Source organism: Planococcus citri, chromosome 1 (assembly GCF_950023065.1).
Source record: "Planococcus citri chromosome 1, ihPlaCitr1.1, whole genome shotgun sequence".
In the NCBI taxonomy this organism is placed as follows: domain Eukaryota; kingdom Metazoa; phylum Arthropoda; class Insecta; order Hemiptera; family Pseudococcidae; genus Planococcus; species Planococcus citri.
The window spans coordinates 30,467,718-30,485,201 of NC_088677.1; the positions used below are offsets into that span (position 1 = coordinate 30,467,718).

Consider the following 17,484-nt stretch of genomic DNA (forward strand, 5'->3'; position numbering starts at 1 on the left):
GTAAGTATTGTCAGCAGTGCGATTGTACTTCCGGCTCTTCGTCGAAAGATTATCTCTTAATCATTTTAAATTATCTTCAGGTAAATTACAAAAATTCGAAATTCCGGCCGCCATTAAATTATGTAAAGAAGTATGGTCTCCCGACATGGGCTTGGTAACCGCTGCTTTCAAACTGAAGAGGAAAGAAATCCAAGAACGATACCAGCACGAAATAAATCGCATGTACGCGTCCTGATCGTAAAACCAGTCGGAATTGCTTAGTGTAACCATCCGACGCCCGCTTTTGCAAAATAGTTATAAGACAATCTTGTATATAAGAATGCTATTTTTATAATAGGAAGGTTTTAGGAAAAAAAAATATTGTACCGGAGGTAAAACGCAATGTATAAAGGGTACTCGCATCGACCCACAAAAAATATAAATTTTTCGCTCAATGTATTTGTATAAAAATAATGTATGTACTTAAGTGATGAAATTATTTTATTTACGCCGATTGTTTTTAGTACAAAAGAAGTGCGCTAATATCTATTAAGTTAGTACTAGTAACAATTAGGTTTCATTTATTCTTTTTTTTTCTCGATATTTATCTGTGATAGTTTATTTATTCTTTTAAATTTTCTTCTTCTTTTTTTTTTTGTAGTGCTATTTTCTTTTACGCGAAGTAGTAGTATTATCAACGAACAAATATGCTCGATAAGGAGTTCGTATATTCAACGACGAGTTCGTGTAAACAAAACACTCGAGATTGATGTGTAATGGTTTTTCTTTTTGTGGAATGTGAATTATTGTATTACGCCTATGAAATTAATTTCGATGGATAATTTTTACGTTTGGTCGAATTTGGTATGTTTTGTTATGGAGTGGCTTGCGATGATGTAATAGATTTTTAATTAATGTGTTTTTTTGTTTTTGTTTAAATGATTCGATTTTGAATTCATCGTACGAACGTAAGCGCACGATTACCTCTTTGCTACTAAAATTTTGTATAAATGTACGCATAAGTTTTTACAATTTCAATTATGGTGTTGGTATATTTACGTGTTGTATCTGAGAAGAAAAAAAATCGTCTATTACGGAAATACTACAATTTTGTTTCTTATATAATGCTGTACAAAGTAGTTACTGAGCTTATTATTCAACGTGACGTTTTTAATTTTAATTTTCAAATTGCCAATTGAACGTTGTAAATTGTACTTAATTTTTATTATATTTTTTTCCTCTTTTTTTTTTGTTCAAATTATACGTACGTATTTTATATTATAATGAATTGTAAAAAAAAAAAAAATTATAACTGTAATGTATATTAATGTTGGAAAAGCGTCAAGTGCTGAGTTTTATATCAATTTAGGCAATATATGTGCATATCTATGTGTTTAATTAATACTAATGAGCTGCGTTTATAATATTTATTTACGTGCGGTTTGTTTCGTTTTATTGAGATTTTTACATCGTGAACTGTTTTATTTACATAAATGTGTTGTGATTGAGTTTGGTACATTATATAGCGTTGAAAAAATAATTTATTTTGTATTTTGTGTTTTACTTTTATCGTTCGTGCCGTTTTTATTCAATGAAGTATATTTTAAAAAATAAGAGTGATTTTTTTTTCTTTGTTTTGTCAATCAGAAGGTTCTCGAGGGCAATTTGATCTCGGCGAGGATGAAAATTTTGAAATTGAGTGATTGATCACTTGAATTTATTGTTTGTTGAGTATCATTGTGCCTTGAGCGATTCTCAGCTGTCTAGCATTGATGCTTTGAGGTCGAGTGAGTTACTCAAACATAATAAAATTATGCTGAAGATTTCTGAACTCCGATTTCATGTCCAAAATGCACTTTAGTAAGTTTTCAACATTCTTTCACGAATAACTGTATTATCTTCGTCTGTTCGGTTGCACACTTCGTTTTCAAAATCAATTTCAGCGCTGGTGTAATAATCGAAGCATTCTTTTTTGATAGCTGTAACATGACGAACGAAATTTTATTGGAGATTTAGTGCAGATATCTACTGAGTGGTTCGTAAATCGTCTGCCAAAATTCAACTGAATCATTTAAATGATGCCCTTAACCCACAGTACTCGAGTGGACGAACTAAAAATATTGCTGTGTTCAAAATTGAAGGTGCCAACTTGATTCAAAATTTCCAAATTCGGAATGTTTCAAAATTGTGTTTGCCCCTTCAATTTTGAAGATAGGTAATTTGTCATAACATTTTTTTTTTTTTTGTTCGTCCATTTGAACACTATGGCTCATTGAAGTCAATTTAATGATGCAAACATTTTTAATACTATCTGTAATAATTTGAAGAAACAAATAATTACCAACACCATTTTTGAACAAAAATTTATCAATGTTGAAAAATTCCGGCAGCAATGAGTGAAATTTTGTATGAATTACCTGTGTATTTGTATTTATGCTTCCTCGCCTATTATATCAATTCGAAGCAGTTTAGAATCGTTTTGAGAAGTTAGGAGCCTCCAATAAATTTTTAAAAATTACAGTTTTCTTTTCACTAACAAAATGTTTTGATTTCCTCATTAATAAAAAAAAAAAGTTGAATTCATTTTTTATTACTACCTATTCATTGTTAATTGTTATTTTCTTTTTTGAATAATAAAACGTCTGTCAATAAAACTCGGAGGCGCACCGAACAGGGGGAGGGGTGGTATCATATCCCCCCCCCCCCCGAACAGAAAAATGTATGCAAAAAGTTCAGAATTTATGGGGAAAATGGTCAAGTTGGAAAAAATTGGGAAGAAATTATATAAGCAGGGAAAATCAAAGGGAGTAAAAAATGAACTTCTCACATGAAAAATAATGTTAAGTAGGTATTCAGTAAAATTTTACAAAAAAAAAACAAAAAAACAAAGAAAATGCCTCTCTGATTCATTTTAGTTAAAACTGCAAGAAAGTCCCAACTTCTGCTGAAATATCAAAAAATGCCTTATTTTTCACCAAAAATTCGGAAACAATAATTTCTAATTTTTGCCAAAAGTGATTGTTTTTGAAAAAAAAAAAAAAAGAGGAATTGTGAATTATTGAGAGTTTTTGCTTCGCTTGGGGAAAAAAGTTGGAGGGTTGAAAAATTTACTTATTCTTACATCGAAAATAATGTTGTTACCTTTTGAAAAATTATTAATTTTCGAAAACTTTTGCTCTCGCTTTGCTTGGTCCTTTATTTCAATTTATGAAAATATTATAATTTCCTGAAAACTACCCATTGTTAAAATGAAGCTATTAAAATCAACTTTTTGCATCAGTTATTTTACCTTTCGAATTATTAATTTTTCCAAATAAATCTCGCTCCACTCGACAGATTTGAATTCGATTGTACAATTTTTTGTTAAAAAATGCAAAATATTGACACAAGATCAAAATTTTATTCAAAAATATCAAAAAGGACAAAATTTTGGTGTTTAAAAACTTCTTGTACTTGCATTGAAAATTATTTTTTTGTATCTCACAAATTGTAAATTTTCTGAATTTCATTCAAAAATATCAAAAAGCACAAAATTTTAGCGTTTAAAAACTTATTCTTATATTGAAAATTATTTTTTTGTACCCCACAAATTGTGAATTTTCTGAATTATTCTGTTTTTGAATTTTGATTTCCAAAGGCCAAAAGGCTAAAAAGAAACACGAAAAATTGCGAATTTTTGATTTTTGATTTTAGTCTTAGACTTGCAACAGCAAAATTCAAATTTTTTTCAAGTACAAAAGCATCGTTTTTAAACATTTTAAATTATTCAACATTTTTTTCCGGTACTCTCCCTTCGAAAATTTGTTCGAACCCCATCCGGCTAATTAGCATGAAAAATACTTGCGGAGGGGGAGGGGTCTAGGGTAAAAAGTTGGAAAAATCTGGCGAAAAAATTTGAGAAAATTTCAGTCTCCACCCCCCCCCCCCCAACGACACATCACTTCGTCACGCCTCTGGCAAAAATTAAATTAAAAAAATTTAAAATTTGTAAAACTCACATTGATGATCAATACTCGAACAATAAGCATCCGCCAGATCCAATGGTCCAAAGGGCAGAATTTCGCAAATGAAAGGGAAAGTTTTATTACACTGCTGCGCCCTCCAATAACGATTCGCATCTATTGTAACACAGTCTTCGTTGAGATATCTACTTCTCGGCTCTCCGGGAGCCCAAGAACGAAATGAAAGGCAATTTAGTGGTTCACCTGAGAGGAATTTTTTAAATTCAAAATTGATGTTAAAATTTTTTTCGGTTATCCATACTCTTGTAAGTAAATAATTTTCATACCATTGGTATTAACGAATACTCCCTCTTGCTCGATATCATTCATACCTACGTAAGCCTGCATCTGGCGATTTTTATTCGCCTGAGATTTAGCAATAATATTGGCTACTCTCATTGATAATTCTTCGGTTATGATGTTGGCTAAAATTCCACCGTATTCTTCGCATTTGGCAGCAGCATCGGTGTAATTCAGTTTACTGTAGCTGATCATGAAGATGCCTTCTTTCGGTACACATGTCATGTTTTCTGTTGCTGAAATTTGTTTTCAAGATTAAAGCATTATTTTACTGCCTATCGATGTAAAAAGATATATCACGACGACTTGTATGGTGTTAGTTTTGCCTATATGGCTGTTTGAAGGCACAGCAGTTACTTTCAGGGCGTTTTTTTTTTATTTTCAAAGTGCAAATATTTGACAAAAATGTTACAGGTTGAATATAGGTATTCGAAAGAATACGTACGAAATACTCTGGCATAAAGACTGTAATAATTAAACATCGATTCGTATTGCTTCACAGCAGTGATATTAAATTCGGGGCAATCATACACAATGCAGTTCTTTTTACGGATTTCAAAGTCATCTAAAATTATTGGTGAAATTCATATAGGTAGGTACATATTTATTTATAAGTTGCATTACATTTAAAGTGAACGAAAGTATAATGTATTATGGATTTATTTACCTGGATCTGCGTAATTAAACCCCAATCCTTTGTATCGAGCACTAAAATTTTTACACGAATCTAAATTCTGAGCATATGTTTGTGCAATAATATTCTTATCCGATCCGGTACACGTTTGCATCAAGAAGTAATCAGATTTTACAGGTTTGTTGATCTTACTACAGCGTAAAATACTATCACAAAGTGAAATTAAAAAGCAAAACGAAATCAGTTTAGTTATCATAATTTTCAGACTGATTTTGATCAAGAAGCTTTAGGTAGCTTATCGTCTGAGATACGAGAACTAATTCAACGAAGTTTGAGTCAGTATAGTTGAATTAAAATTATTGTCATTGAATCGTAATTATACTCAGGTAATTTTCGGAGTAGGTAAAGCTGCTTCGAATTTAATTTACAAATAAATAATGCAACAAGATGAACAAGAGTAGGTACATATTCGTGCAGGAAAAATGTACAATGTATTATTTCTATTTTAACAATTCGGAATAATAACAACGTCCTCCCATCAACCAACAGACAACAAAAAAGTAAAGTTGAATTTATTTTTGCTTAGACACGAAGCACTCGTTAAGCACATTGATACTGCTATTGAACACTTCCGTAACTGATTTTTCACACGGGATCTGTAAAACCGCGCAGAACAAGGAGACATTTAACAATGAAAATTATTCTAAGAAACGTAGGTACCTACCTACTACCTACCTACTCGCCATTGCAATTCTTACTTTGCGAATTTTCGACCCGTATTTTTTCGAAATATCCGACTCTAATGATAAATAAACGTTTATTCGTCTATCTATGATGGCCAAATTATCGTCAATTCTGTCCGAATTTTTGGAACGTTTCAGTAAACGTTTTTTCAAAGTGGCTGAGGAAGCTTGTAAGAATAAAATACAATTGATCGAAGCGATCTTGAACAAAATAAGTTCATTAATCACGTGGCATTTAAACTAGGTAATGCAACAAGTTACGAATAAAAATGGGTATTTTTTTTTACCTTTTGTTCGAATTTGAAACCATGTTTTACATCTCGAGGAAAACCATCTAATAAGTAGCCATTATGAGAGGTGTTCCGTAACATTTCTTTTTCTAGCATACGAATTACTAAATCCTAATGAAATTTACGGGCATAAATACATAAATACCTAGTTAGGCAAATAGCGTATTTAAATAGGTACTTATCTATAGTTTGCAAACTTCAAAAATAGCTTCTCTTACCCTTACCGCATCGACAATTTCTCCGGATTTTAGAGCTCGAGCGATTTGAAAACTTTGCTGAGACCCTGATTTCTCTTCTTCACGTAATAAGTTACCAATTGAGATATGAAATATGCCGTAATGTTTCGCTAGTAATTTGCATAAAGTACTTTTACCGCTGCCAGGACCTCCTGAGGATCATTATGTTTTTCATTGTGCGCTCAAAATTATCGATTTATTTGCGTGTAAAATAAATCAGGTGGGTATACGTACCAATTACGCAAATTACAGGAACTTTGATGGATAAATCCGGTTGAATGTCAATTTTATGCTTTTCCATTTTTAAACAATTTTTTCATAGATGGGGCTCTTAAATGGTAGGATGAAAACTTGGTTTTTTTTTTGATCTGTGAAATTTGACGGAATTAGTTCTTCCGTTCTTCCCACTGACGCCAAAATGAACGAGCGCTACAGTCGTGATTATTCAATTTTCTTGGTTCAGTCATCAGTGTTTTCTATTTTCAAATTTCAAAAAGTTTACTATCCTACTGCTCAAACCGATGAGATGAGATGAATGATTTTCAACAATTTTTGAGACACTTCCCTCGCTTCACTCGGGAAATACACCTCAAAGTTCGTTAAAAATCACATTTTCTCCCTCAATCGCGATGTACAAGTTTGCAATAGAGAGAACAGCGAAAAAAAAGTCCGATAGCCAGTAATATGTAACGCCACATCGCCCCCCCCCCCCGAAAACAGCGCTCTATTGAGTGCAGTGGCAGTGGGAACAACGAACAACTACAAGTACAAATAGGTCAATTTTGAATTTTTATTTAACACTAAGATCTCCCCCATGAATTTTTTGTTTCATATTTTTATGAACTCCCCTCCCACTTGGGTGTGGTGTGATTGGAATTTTTTTCTGATGAGTTTGGTAGTTCAACATTAGCAACCAAGTACGTGTAAAAAAAATTTCAAGCATTTTTTTAATCATTTTTTAAATTTTATTCGTGATGCTGATAATTTTGGCAGGGCTTTTTTGACTGTCGTTGGCAAAAAATGTAACTTTTAAAGCAGTGCTTGAAAAACAAAAAGCGACAATACATATTATGGTTGAAAACTTTTTGAAAAAATTGAGATTTTCTGGAATTTTTGCATAAAAACGAAAATTTTTACTTTTAGTAATTTTTGGCGAAAAAGTGACTATGAAAACAGCGAGACTTTTTGATAATTTTTGGCCTTTATTTTTGGTTTAAAAAAATCAGAAATTTTGTAAAAATGAGAATTTTTGTAAATTTTTGACATGAAGCAAGATTTTTTGGAAATTACTGGCAAAGAAGTAATACTTTTTAGCAACTTTCGTCGAAAAAGTGATACTTTGTTGCAATTTTCGTTGAAAAAATAACAGGACCTTTTCACTTGAAAAGAAAGCAAATTTAAAAACACAAACATCACTTTATTTACCACTGTATAATGACGACGTGTTTCGCGACAAACACCTTGGGTAAAAAATTAGCGAACGAGAATTGAAAAGAATTCGAAGAAAAATTCGTAATAAGATTTTCGCTCAGGATTCTCGTCGTCGTAAGAAAGGAAAGAATATGTTGATGGCTTAGAAGAGAGGTAATTTGAACGTAACGTGTAGAAATTTGTTTTTTCATCAACTGTTTTCAAGCTGAAAATTGCAATTTTTGGCATTGGCCTACCTTCATGTTTGAAGGATCTCTGCAATTTTGAAGTTTTGAAATTGAAACGGATCAATTTCTGAAAAATTTCGAAGTAAAAAGTTTCATGTTTCATCAAATTTTACAGAAATTGCTCTGTTTCAAAACTTCAAAGTGTTCACCTCGGCGAGATCTACACATTGGGTACCTACCACACTCGCCTATAGGTCTGCCATACCACCTGTGGCCGGTTATCAAAAATCAAAATGAGTGGATTTACCTGCATAAAATTTTATAAGGAATAAAATTAAAGGTGATAGAATTTCCTATCGAAGTATTGATTCATCATTACCTACATTGCCATTTATCCGCATTATCGTTATCAATACTTATCAGCTGTTTTTTGAAGTATCATTTCATTTACAAATTTTGCATGTATTGTATCAACTTAGAATTGAGTTTGAGTATTACTGAAAATTTTCAGTGAGTACATGAGTGTTAAAAAAAAACTGTTCGAATTCTATTTCCTCTAATGTAGGTAGTGGTTTACTGACAGTTGCAGCTTGCATCGTTCAAAATCAAAAGTTATTCAAGTTCAAAGTTGCAAAATGGAAATTTTGCAGAGTAAAAATCAAACTTTGAATTTAAAATCACCGAAAATTTTCAGGGAGCATGTAAGTGTTTTTGAGTTTTAAGTACCATATTTCTTATCCCTTCACTTTAGTTTTTTTTTCTAAACACAGATTCGAGAAAAACTCCAAAGTAAAGAGGATAGAAAGCAGAATATTTTGGTTTCGTGATAGAACGCTGAGGTGCTCATTGAATATTTCAAATAAATTTCAATTCAAAATTTTATTTTACTCTTCGCGACTGTTTTTACAACTTTGAACCTGACCTGAATAAGTAAGTTTTCAAGTTTCTAATAATCAAAGCTACTGCTCTCAGTAAAAAAAAATAATGAGAATAAAATTTCTGATTCCGAACAGTTTGCTTTTTTAAAACCCCTGTATACCTACTACCTAGCCTACTCACTGAAAATTTCGAGCAATCTCATTTGACCCGTACAAAATCCATAAATGAAAATGATTGTGCTAGATAGGTAAAATAGTTGATATTATGGAAAACTCAAAAAATTATGCATCGATACTCGATAGGAAAATTTTAATAATTTTATCGTTTTTCATTTTGATCCTGATAAATTTAGAATAGAACAACACCAACACACAACACTAGTAAACAATGTACTTAAACATAATTCTAGTCATTTTGATAATTTTAGAAATATTGCAGAGGATGACGGTGAACGTGAATCGCATCCCTGATTTAATTTTTTTTCAACTTACACTTACCTAGTACCTACATGAAAAATTTAAAAAATTAAAAATTAAAAAAAAAAATCACGAACGAAAAGGGAGTTTAAATTCCCATCCTTACAATCATGATCAAAGAGAATCAGTTTTATCACAGTGTGACCACATCACAAACTCAAAATTTAAATAGATAGTTGTGAAAATAGTACAACGTTTTTTTTTTCTATCAGCCTGTTGCTGCATTTATTTGTTTTCATTATTCGTCGCTATAATCATAATGTGTGTGGTTTCGTGCCGAGGTTCTCAATCGTGTGTCGTTGTTTCGCGCTTTTTGAACTTTATGAAATGATCATTACACTTCAATATTGTAATTATTGAGCTTTTACTTACTTTTATATTTCGTATTCTCGGTTCAAAAAACTGTATATTTTTGTGATTGTTTTCGTATGTGAAGGTGCGTAAATTTCTGAGTGTTGATTGTACCTCTGCTCTGCCTGACTTCGGATTTAAAATCATAATTATGTACCATACGGTGAGTTATCGGTTTTTCGTTTCTAGTTGATAAAATAAATATTTCAATAATTCATCATAAATAATACGTAATATACTGATGAGATGGAGATTTGGTTCTTATGGTAAATAGGTATGTTTTCACCGGTATGGTATTTGAATTTTAGCTGGACGACTGCGACTGGATGTTCGGTGTTTGGTGCAAAGGTAAACATTGCAGTGAAGCTTATCTTTGAAAAACCATCTACTGATTTCGATACGACATCTTCACATTTTTCATTTCAAATGCCCATATCTGTCATATACTCATACTTTTCTGTGAATGATCCGTCATATATCTACATACGAGTATACGTCTTTAAAAAAACTCGCCTGTAATCTTTCGTTATGCGAAGAATGTTATTCCAGACCTAAAATGAATTCCGTCGAGCTTGATTCGAAGATATTCACGCGTAAAGATGCGTAGCACGCGTCCGACTGGTTCTGTGCGGAAAACGAAGACAAAGTAAAGACCAAAAAGATGTTAGATGTTCGTCGACGACGAGCCGGAAGTATGATATTTAAAGGAAATACTCACTGGTAGTGCTCCCTAATCAACACATGTTTTTACGATACAATTGCTACGCTCAAAAGAACCACGGTTATAATTATGACTCGTGGTTTTTTGTCGTTTGAATATCTGCCAAAAGTTGTGCACATATGTGGGGTACTCGAGCACATTAAACCAATCTTTCCGGCGTTTCCAGCAGTACGCATTTGTATGTACTAATCATGGACAAGATAGACTCGAATCGAAGTTGGAACGTGTAAATTCAGCGAAAATAATCGCTAATTTTTATTTCCTCGAAGTCTAACGCTAACCGGATCATAGTCGATGCCTTTACCTACACATTCTACGACAATTGCTCTGGAGTACTGTAACAATGACGAAATTATTTCCTCTGAAAGATTTTATTGTTATAGGTGTAGGTAAAGGTATACTGCTCGACCCCCATTACAAAAGATATTTATTGAGACAATTTCAAATCCATGAGTCATCGGTGTTTTCCAACCTATTGTAATTTTTTCGTTTGAAATACCTACTGAAGAAATTTATTGTCCGGTTGAAGTTGATTCATCGTGTTGCAGTTGAAAATGGTAGGTATAGAGAAACATTTTTTGAAATCCATTTCGCAGTTATGATTCAAAATTTTGCAATTTTCTGTTTCCTACAAATTTACATGATTCGAAATAGAGTGATTCATTAGTTTATTGTAGAAGTAGTCGATGACAGCAGAGTTATAATTCAAATCAAAAACTGAAAATTGACAAAAATTACAAAATTTGAAAACCGAACTTGAACGTTGACTCAAAAACATTGCACCAAAACCCAAACATTTACTCAAACTCTAACATGAAAAAATATCAGTTGTTTATTTCAATTCTTGAAACTTTTTTTCCTTATTGATTTTTTTAAATTATGGATCTGCTCCGAAGTTTTCAAAAACATTAAAACCTGAATTCATATCAGACACATTGAAAACTTGAAACTGAAACTAGAAGTTACATGGTAGCAGAGCGTATTTTTTCCACATTTCAATTGCTGATTTGAGCTCAGAGAAAAATGATCGCAAGGATTCCCCCCAAGTAGGTATAGCTTTTCTAGAAAAATTTTCTCACCTAATTAAACCCAACTTGAATATTCGAAGAGAATCCCTAAAAAGTTGTTTGGATAAATCAGTTTCAGGCTTTAGCCCCAAAAATCTATGAGTCAATTTTGTGAATCGAATCTCTTACTTTGATTAGGGACCACTCGAGTTTTCCGCATTCGATGTGATCAGGAATGTGATTTTTGGAAAGGGTGTGATCTGAAACCTTCATTACTAAATTTTTGCAGTTCAAATTTATTTTTCAATTGTTATAAAAATTTTTAGAATCTAGAAAATACATTTTTTGAAATTCTTGTCTTCAAAATAAAATATGAATGGACTTCTTCAGTGAAGGCAACCCTGTTCAATTTCTTCGCAATTTCAAATTATTTATTTTTTTGTTGGGGGGGGGGGGGAGGATTTTATGCGGTAAAAATGTGAAAAATATGCCATGAAAATTAAAGGTCATGATGTTTTGTTTGGCACCCTGACGCTTCAAAACCGAGTTCATTCATTTGAAGCCATTCTGTAGTTTCCAGCGTGATTCTTGATTTCTCCAAAATTTTCGAATTCTTCTAGAAAACGCGAAAATTTCTCTAGACGGGTAAAAAAGAAGTTTTGACCTTTTCTCCGTTTGTTTTAACGAGTGTTTCCCTGATTGGATCGATTTCCAGACAGAACCCAGCTTATTTTATGGGACAAAAAAATTCAAAAATTTTCTGTTCTTAAAAGATTTTTTTTTGAAACTCGTCTTGACTTGATAACCAGTGTTGCTAACCACTGGGATTAATCCCCAAATTAAGGGATTTTCAAAGGTTTTGAAAAGTAGGTTGGGATTTTTCAGGGATTTTTTTTCATTTATAGGGATAAAATTGACATTTTTGCATCTTTTTCGCTAATAACATGAAAACTTCGAATTCAACACCTATTTTATGGCTGCGCATTAATGCCCCTTAATCACTTTTACCGATAAAAGCATGAAATAAAACCGAAAAAAATTACATTTCACGATTTTTCATTTTAGTTTTAATCAATTTTTGCAGAAATTTGGGTTTTTTCCAACATTTTTAATGGAGAAATTTTTGATAAGAACTAACAGATTTTGTAAACCAAATAATCAAAAAATGTATACTTAATATCGAATTTCTTGTTGTGCATTAATTTAATTTCAAAATGAACTGAAAAGCTTGAAAAAACGATTTTCTCATGCACCAAACCATTCATAGAACTTTGAAACGTGAAAAAAAATCTGGGATTTTTTTCTCAATTCTGAGATGTGTTTTTCATCAAAATTTAAGAAAATCCGGGATTTTTGAAAATTAAAGTTAACAGCACTGTTGATAACTAATTTCTAGGATCCGAATTTTACCATTTGTGGACATTCTTGAGTCTTCTGTATGATTTTTGATTTTTTCAAAATTTTCAAAATCTCCAGAAGGCATAAAAATTCACTTAGGGTTCTATAAATTGAGCTATTTCGTCTCGATCTTTGATGGGATCGATAGTGAAAAAAAGATATTGGTGGATTTTGAGCATTTGAAAAAAATGACCCGTTGACCCCGTTCTAAAAGACATTGTTCAAGATTCTGCATTAACCTAGGTCGTTACTATCAAAATTCAAGACCACTTTTAGGGTTGTACTAAAGAGTTGAAAATTTGCAAATCGTTTATTTTTAGTTAAATTCGTCTTTTGAAAATATTTTTTGGTTCAATTATATTTGAGAAGAAAATATTTTTGAGCCAAAAACGAGCAATTTTCAAATTTTTAATCGCTCAGTGAAACCTTAAAGTGGTCTTGTATTTTGATGGCAATGGCCTACTAGGTCGACATAAAATCTCAAATATCATCTTTTGAAACTGAACAAGATTTTCCAAATTAGGTTGTGTATAGAGGCTAGAAGGAAAACACCCTCCCTGACACTCATATTTTCCCTCCAAGGACTCCTCCATGGCGAAACATTTTCCTGGGAGACTAAACTCAAAATGAAGTCTCCACTGAATTTTGTGAAAATCCTCTGATACACGGAAAAAAATTTTAACAAAAATTACCTGTTAAAAAATAATAAATGTCCGCCAAAAAATATATTTTACCCAAAATTAGGTAGAATTTACAAACCTCATAGTAAAATTTACTAATCTCATAGTAAAAATCACTCAACGTGTGGTTCAATTCGTGATGAAAGTAAAAATTACATTTCTGTATAGTATTTTTTCCCACAAAATTCAATGTAATTTTTACTATTTACGGATGGTAAATTTTTGGCTGCCATGCAATTGCGCCAAATATACCCTGAATTGCGCCGAGTAAAAAAATAAGCATACCTGCAATTGCGCCAGATAGGGAAATGTGTTCATGGTGAATTGCGCCAATCAAAAGAACGAATCTTCCCGACTCTTTGCTCACACTGCGGACTGTCAGAATCGTAATTTTGGTGTAGTTGAATAATTCGTTCTTATAATTAGGTGTAGACACTGTAGACGTAGGGGCATGAGGTAGGTACTTATATTGCTATTATATTTTTCACTTTTTATAAACATAAATTTTTGCAATCTGAAAACATTGTTTTCTTACTTCTCGAAACAAGTTTTGTCCTCGCTTTGTTCACGTCTGTTTGATTTTCATTTTCAAAATTGAAATTTTCAAAAACTCAACATTCAAATTCTAAAACTCTTGAGCAGAAAAAGAAATAAGTTTTTAAATAATACATTGTTTTTTACTTCTTGAAATACAAATTTTTGAATACTTTTGACCTCGTTTTGCTCGGACCAATTCCTATCTCATTCCCAAACTAAAAAAATTTCATACATATTTGAACTTCCATAAATTCAGAAGGGAAAATTACAATTTTTAAATAAGCTTTAATGGATGAGTGAGTACCTATTTAGAAATGCATCATTTTATTCGGCAAAATTGGTATTTTTTTCCTCATACCAATCTGAAAATTCTCAGTCACCCTCCCCACCCCCTCTCAAAGAACCTCTAATTTTGTTCCTGTTCGTTAAACCTAGTTTTTTGCAACATTAGGTGGGGGAAAATTCTGGAGTGGGTGAATAAATCATAGATATAACTTTTGCGACTGAACGATTCATTCATATCTTGTTCGTTTCGCATTTCTTCAACTCCGGCGCAATTGCCAGTATACTTTTTTGAACACTCGGCGCAATTCCGGGTACATGATTTTGGTGATTTGGCGCAATTGCAGGGCTCCCTAAATTTTTACTATTCTGTTCTGGTAAAAAATAAAATTGTATGATTGAATAAAAAGTACTGCACCAGGTGGTATTATCTGTTGCGATTGTAACGGTAATTTTTACTATTCACGGATAGTAAAGTTTCACTATTCTGCCCAAGTAAAAATTACTCAGTTATAAAAGTAATTTTTACTATTATTTCTAAGTAAATATCACGCATTGTGAGAGTAATTCTTACTACATGGAAAACACGAATTACTGTGTCAATATTAATAGTCCGGCATATGACAATAGGAGTAATTGCACCCCCCTCCGCCGATCCTCTGGGACAGCTTTTTTCTTAAAGGGGACATCCTGAAGAACATTTTAAAGCAAACTTGCCAAAAAAAAAAGGTGGCCTTACTTACAAAATGGCGGCAATTTTGATTGACAGGTCAGCCGAAATCGCAGATTTTGCGTTTTAACATAGGACTTGCACGAACTTTTTCAAACTTTACAAAGGTAGATCGAAAGATCATGCAAAAATTTATCACCTGTCAAAATTTCAAGGTCTAAAGTGCGTTTTTCGATTTTTGGTGAATTTTTGAAAACCGAATTTAGGCTAAAACTGAGGGAAGAAATCAAAATTTCACCAAATTGACCAAGAAAGCTGAAATTTGGAATATACCCTATTTTCGACATGCCAAATCGATTGGAAACGGTTTCAAGCCGTTTTGAGCAGTTCTGGAGCCTCCAGCAGATTTTTGAAACTTTAAATTTTCACAAAATTTCATCAAATGGAGATGTAAAGCTGAAATTTACTCTACACTCCAATTTTAACACCCTTTGAAGACGACTTCAGGTGGGTTCAAGTAATTTTAGGGCATCCAGCGACTTTTTTGAAAATTACTGGAACCTCCAGTAGATTTTTGGAACTTGAAATTTCCCCAACATTAAATTATCAAATAGAGTTGGCAAGCTGAAATTTACTTCGCAGATTACATGATGGTTTCAAATGGTTTTGAAATTTCAATTTTCCAAAAAAACGTCATACAACCTTTCAAAAAGTTGCTGGAGGCTCCAAAACGACTTGAAATTCACCAGCAGTCAACTTCGTAGCGCATTGAAATTAGTTTGCAGAATGAATTTCGACTCTCCATCTTGATTTGATGAAATTTTGGGGAAATTTCAATCTTCAAAAATCTACTGGAGGCTCCAGTAATGTTCAAAACAGTCGTTGGAGGCTCTAAAATGACTTGAAATTCACCAGCAGTCAACTTCGTAGCGTATTGAAATTAGTTTGCAGAATGAATTTCGACTCTCCATCTTGGTTTGATAAAATTTTGAGGAAATTTCAAGTTTAAAAAATCTACTGGAGGCTCCAGTAATGTTAAAAAAGTCGTTGGAGGCTGTAAAATGACTTGAAATCCACCAGAAGTCGTTTTCAGAGGGTGTTAAAATTGGAGTGTAGAGTAAATTTCAGCTTTCCATCTCTATTTTGATGAAATTTTGTGAAAATTTAAAGTTTCAAAAATCTGCTGGAGGCTTCAGGAATTTTCAAACAGTTGCTGGAGGATCCAAAACGACTTGAAATTCACCTGCAGTACTTCGTAGCGTATTGAAATTAGTTTTTAGAATAAATTTTAGCTTTACAAACCAATTTGATGGAACTTTGTGGGAATTTCGAGTTTCAAAAACCTGCTGGAGGCTCCAGAACTGCTCAAAATGAGTTGAAACCGTCTCCAATCGATTTGGCATGTCGAAAATAGGGTATACCCCAAATTTCAGCTTTCTTGGTCAATTTGGTAAAATTTTGATTTTTTTCTCTCACTTTTGGCCTAAATTCGAGTTTCAAAAATTCACCAAAAATCGAAAAACGCACTTTAGACCTTGAAATTTTATATGATATACCGGCAACACAGAAAATACACACACAAACATGTGAAAAAGTGCTATCCAATCAAACTGCACGTAATAAACAGTAACGTGATTTGAAATAGCACCACGCGTTTGCAAACAAATATATTCTTTTAATCCTCGTTTATTGTTAGCGAGGTCATAGCCGAGTAGTTAAGTTAGGTAGTTAGGAAAACGTAAGGTACCAGGTTCGATTCCCCGTTAGGTCATTAGGTTAGGAAATTTTCGTAAGAGATTTAAATTGTCAAAAATCCTCCGCATCGAGTAGAATCCAATGGTGCAAAAAAAAATTCAAAATTGCACATCCCTTCCCCTTTATTTTAATTTTTTTAAATTTCATTTTGAAAATTTATATCATTGCTCAAAAGTAAAAATTACCTCACCACAAGTACTTTTTATTAATCAAACAGTAAAAATTATCTCAAAACGAGCATTTTTTACTTCAACGCCTAATAATCTTTGCACAATTGGTTCGAGTAATTTTTACTATTGAAATATAGTAAAAATTATTATGATAGAATAATGTTTACTTTTCAAATAGTAAAAATTACTTCAAGTGGAGTATTTTCTTTCTTCACCACACATTAATTTTTACATTATTGGTTCGTGTAATTTTTACTATCATGGTACAGTAAAAGTCATTATGGAGGAATAATTTTTACCATGCCATCACATTAAAAATAATTTTGTGTGACCAGTTGAAAATACCAAGTTCTAAAATAAATTCTACTGTATTTTCGAATGGGATCCGGTTATTGTGCTAAAATAATAAAAATTACCTATACTTTTTTTTTTCCGTGTATGTTTTTGCGACCAACCCCGAGATCATCTATAAATGGATGATAATTTTGGACTTAGTAACGATATTTTCAAATGAATTTTGAACGAAGAAAGTATTGATAAAGTTGCAACTTCGTCCAACAAAAACGAACTATCGTTCTCCGAAATTTTTAATGTGCAACTCTTCAATAATTTACTTCATTTTCACCAACAATGAGCAAGAGTAAATTATTGTAATACGTGCTGAATCACCCTATCAATTATAATTGCCTCCATTTAAACCCTCCTTGAAATCTTTCTTACGATTTATTAGCAATTTTTATGCATCGAGTCATCGTATGCAATCGTACAGAAATACAT

General features: G+C 32.3%; 4 protein-coding genes across 10 annotated transcripts in view; 2 read left to right on the forward strand and 2 right to left on the reverse strand.

The window, feature by feature from the left end:
• Acsl (Acyl-CoA synthetase long-chain) overlaps positions 1 to 1,519 on the forward strand; it is a 43,510-nt gene extending 41,991 nt beyond the window's left edge. For both annotated transcript variants that reach the window (XM_065343664.1, XM_065343665.1), the window contains exon 13: positions 81 to 1,519. In XM_065343664.1, coding sequence (XP_065199736.1) covers positions 81 to 235 — 155 coding nt within the window. In that variant the 3' untranslated portion in view covers positions 236 to 1,519. The remainder of the gene's footprint in view (positions 1 to 80) is intronic.
• On the reverse strand, positions 513 to 5,236 carry LOC135831292 (uncharacterized). Of its 2 annotated transcripts, none has more exons than XM_065343669.1 (5): positions 4,948 to 5,236; positions 4,726 to 4,845; positions 4,313 to 4,516; positions 3,978 to 4,184; positions 513 to 1,958 (listed from the first exon to the last, which is right to left on the reverse strand). In XM_065343669.1, exons 1-5 carry the CDS (start codon positions 5,168 to 5,170, stop codon positions 1,837 to 1,839), a joined length of 876 nt encoding a protein of 291 aa, XP_065199741.1. In that variant the 5' UTR covers positions 5,171 to 5,236; the 3' UTR covers positions 513 to 1,836. The 2 variants fall into 2 exon arrangements, with proteins under 2 accessions (XP_065199741.1, XP_065199740.1); XM_065343668.1 differs by having other exon boundaries at positions 4,268 to 4,516; positions 4,948 to 5,234.
• Positions 5,237 to 5,362: 126 nt separating this feature from the next.
• LOC135831294 (adenylate kinase isoenzyme 1-like) lies at positions 5,363 to 6,658 on the reverse strand. 3 transcript variants are annotated; one of them, XM_065343672.1, is made up of 5 exons: positions 6,418 to 6,658; positions 6,166 to 6,335; positions 5,945 to 6,058; positions 5,650 to 5,858; positions 5,363 to 5,570 (listed from the first exon to the last, which is right to left on the reverse strand). In XM_065343672.1, exons 1-5 carry the CDS (start codon positions 6,482 to 6,484, stop codon positions 5,453 to 5,455), a joined length of 678 nt encoding a protein of 225 aa, XP_065199744.1. In that variant the 5' UTR covers positions 6,485 to 6,658; the 3' UTR covers positions 5,363 to 5,452. The 3 variants fall into 3 exon arrangements, with proteins under 3 accessions (XP_065199744.1, XP_065199745.1, XP_065199746.1); XM_065343673.1 differs by having other exon boundaries at positions 6,172 to 6,335; positions 6,418 to 6,644; XM_065343674.1 differs by having other exon boundaries at positions 5,673 to 5,858; positions 6,418 to 6,633.
• A 2,712-nt stretch (positions 6,659 to 9,370) lies between these two features.
• LOC135831296 (pleckstrin homology-like domain family B member 1) overlaps positions 9,371 to 17,484 on the forward strand; it is a 113,555-nt gene continuing 105,441 nt past the window's right edge. For all 3 annotated transcript variants that reach the window (XM_065343675.1, XM_065343677.1, XM_065343678.1), the window contains exon 1: positions 9,371 to 9,650. The gene's annotated coding sequence lies outside the window, so the exon portion shown is untranslated. The remainder of the gene's footprint in view (positions 9,651 to 17,484) is intronic.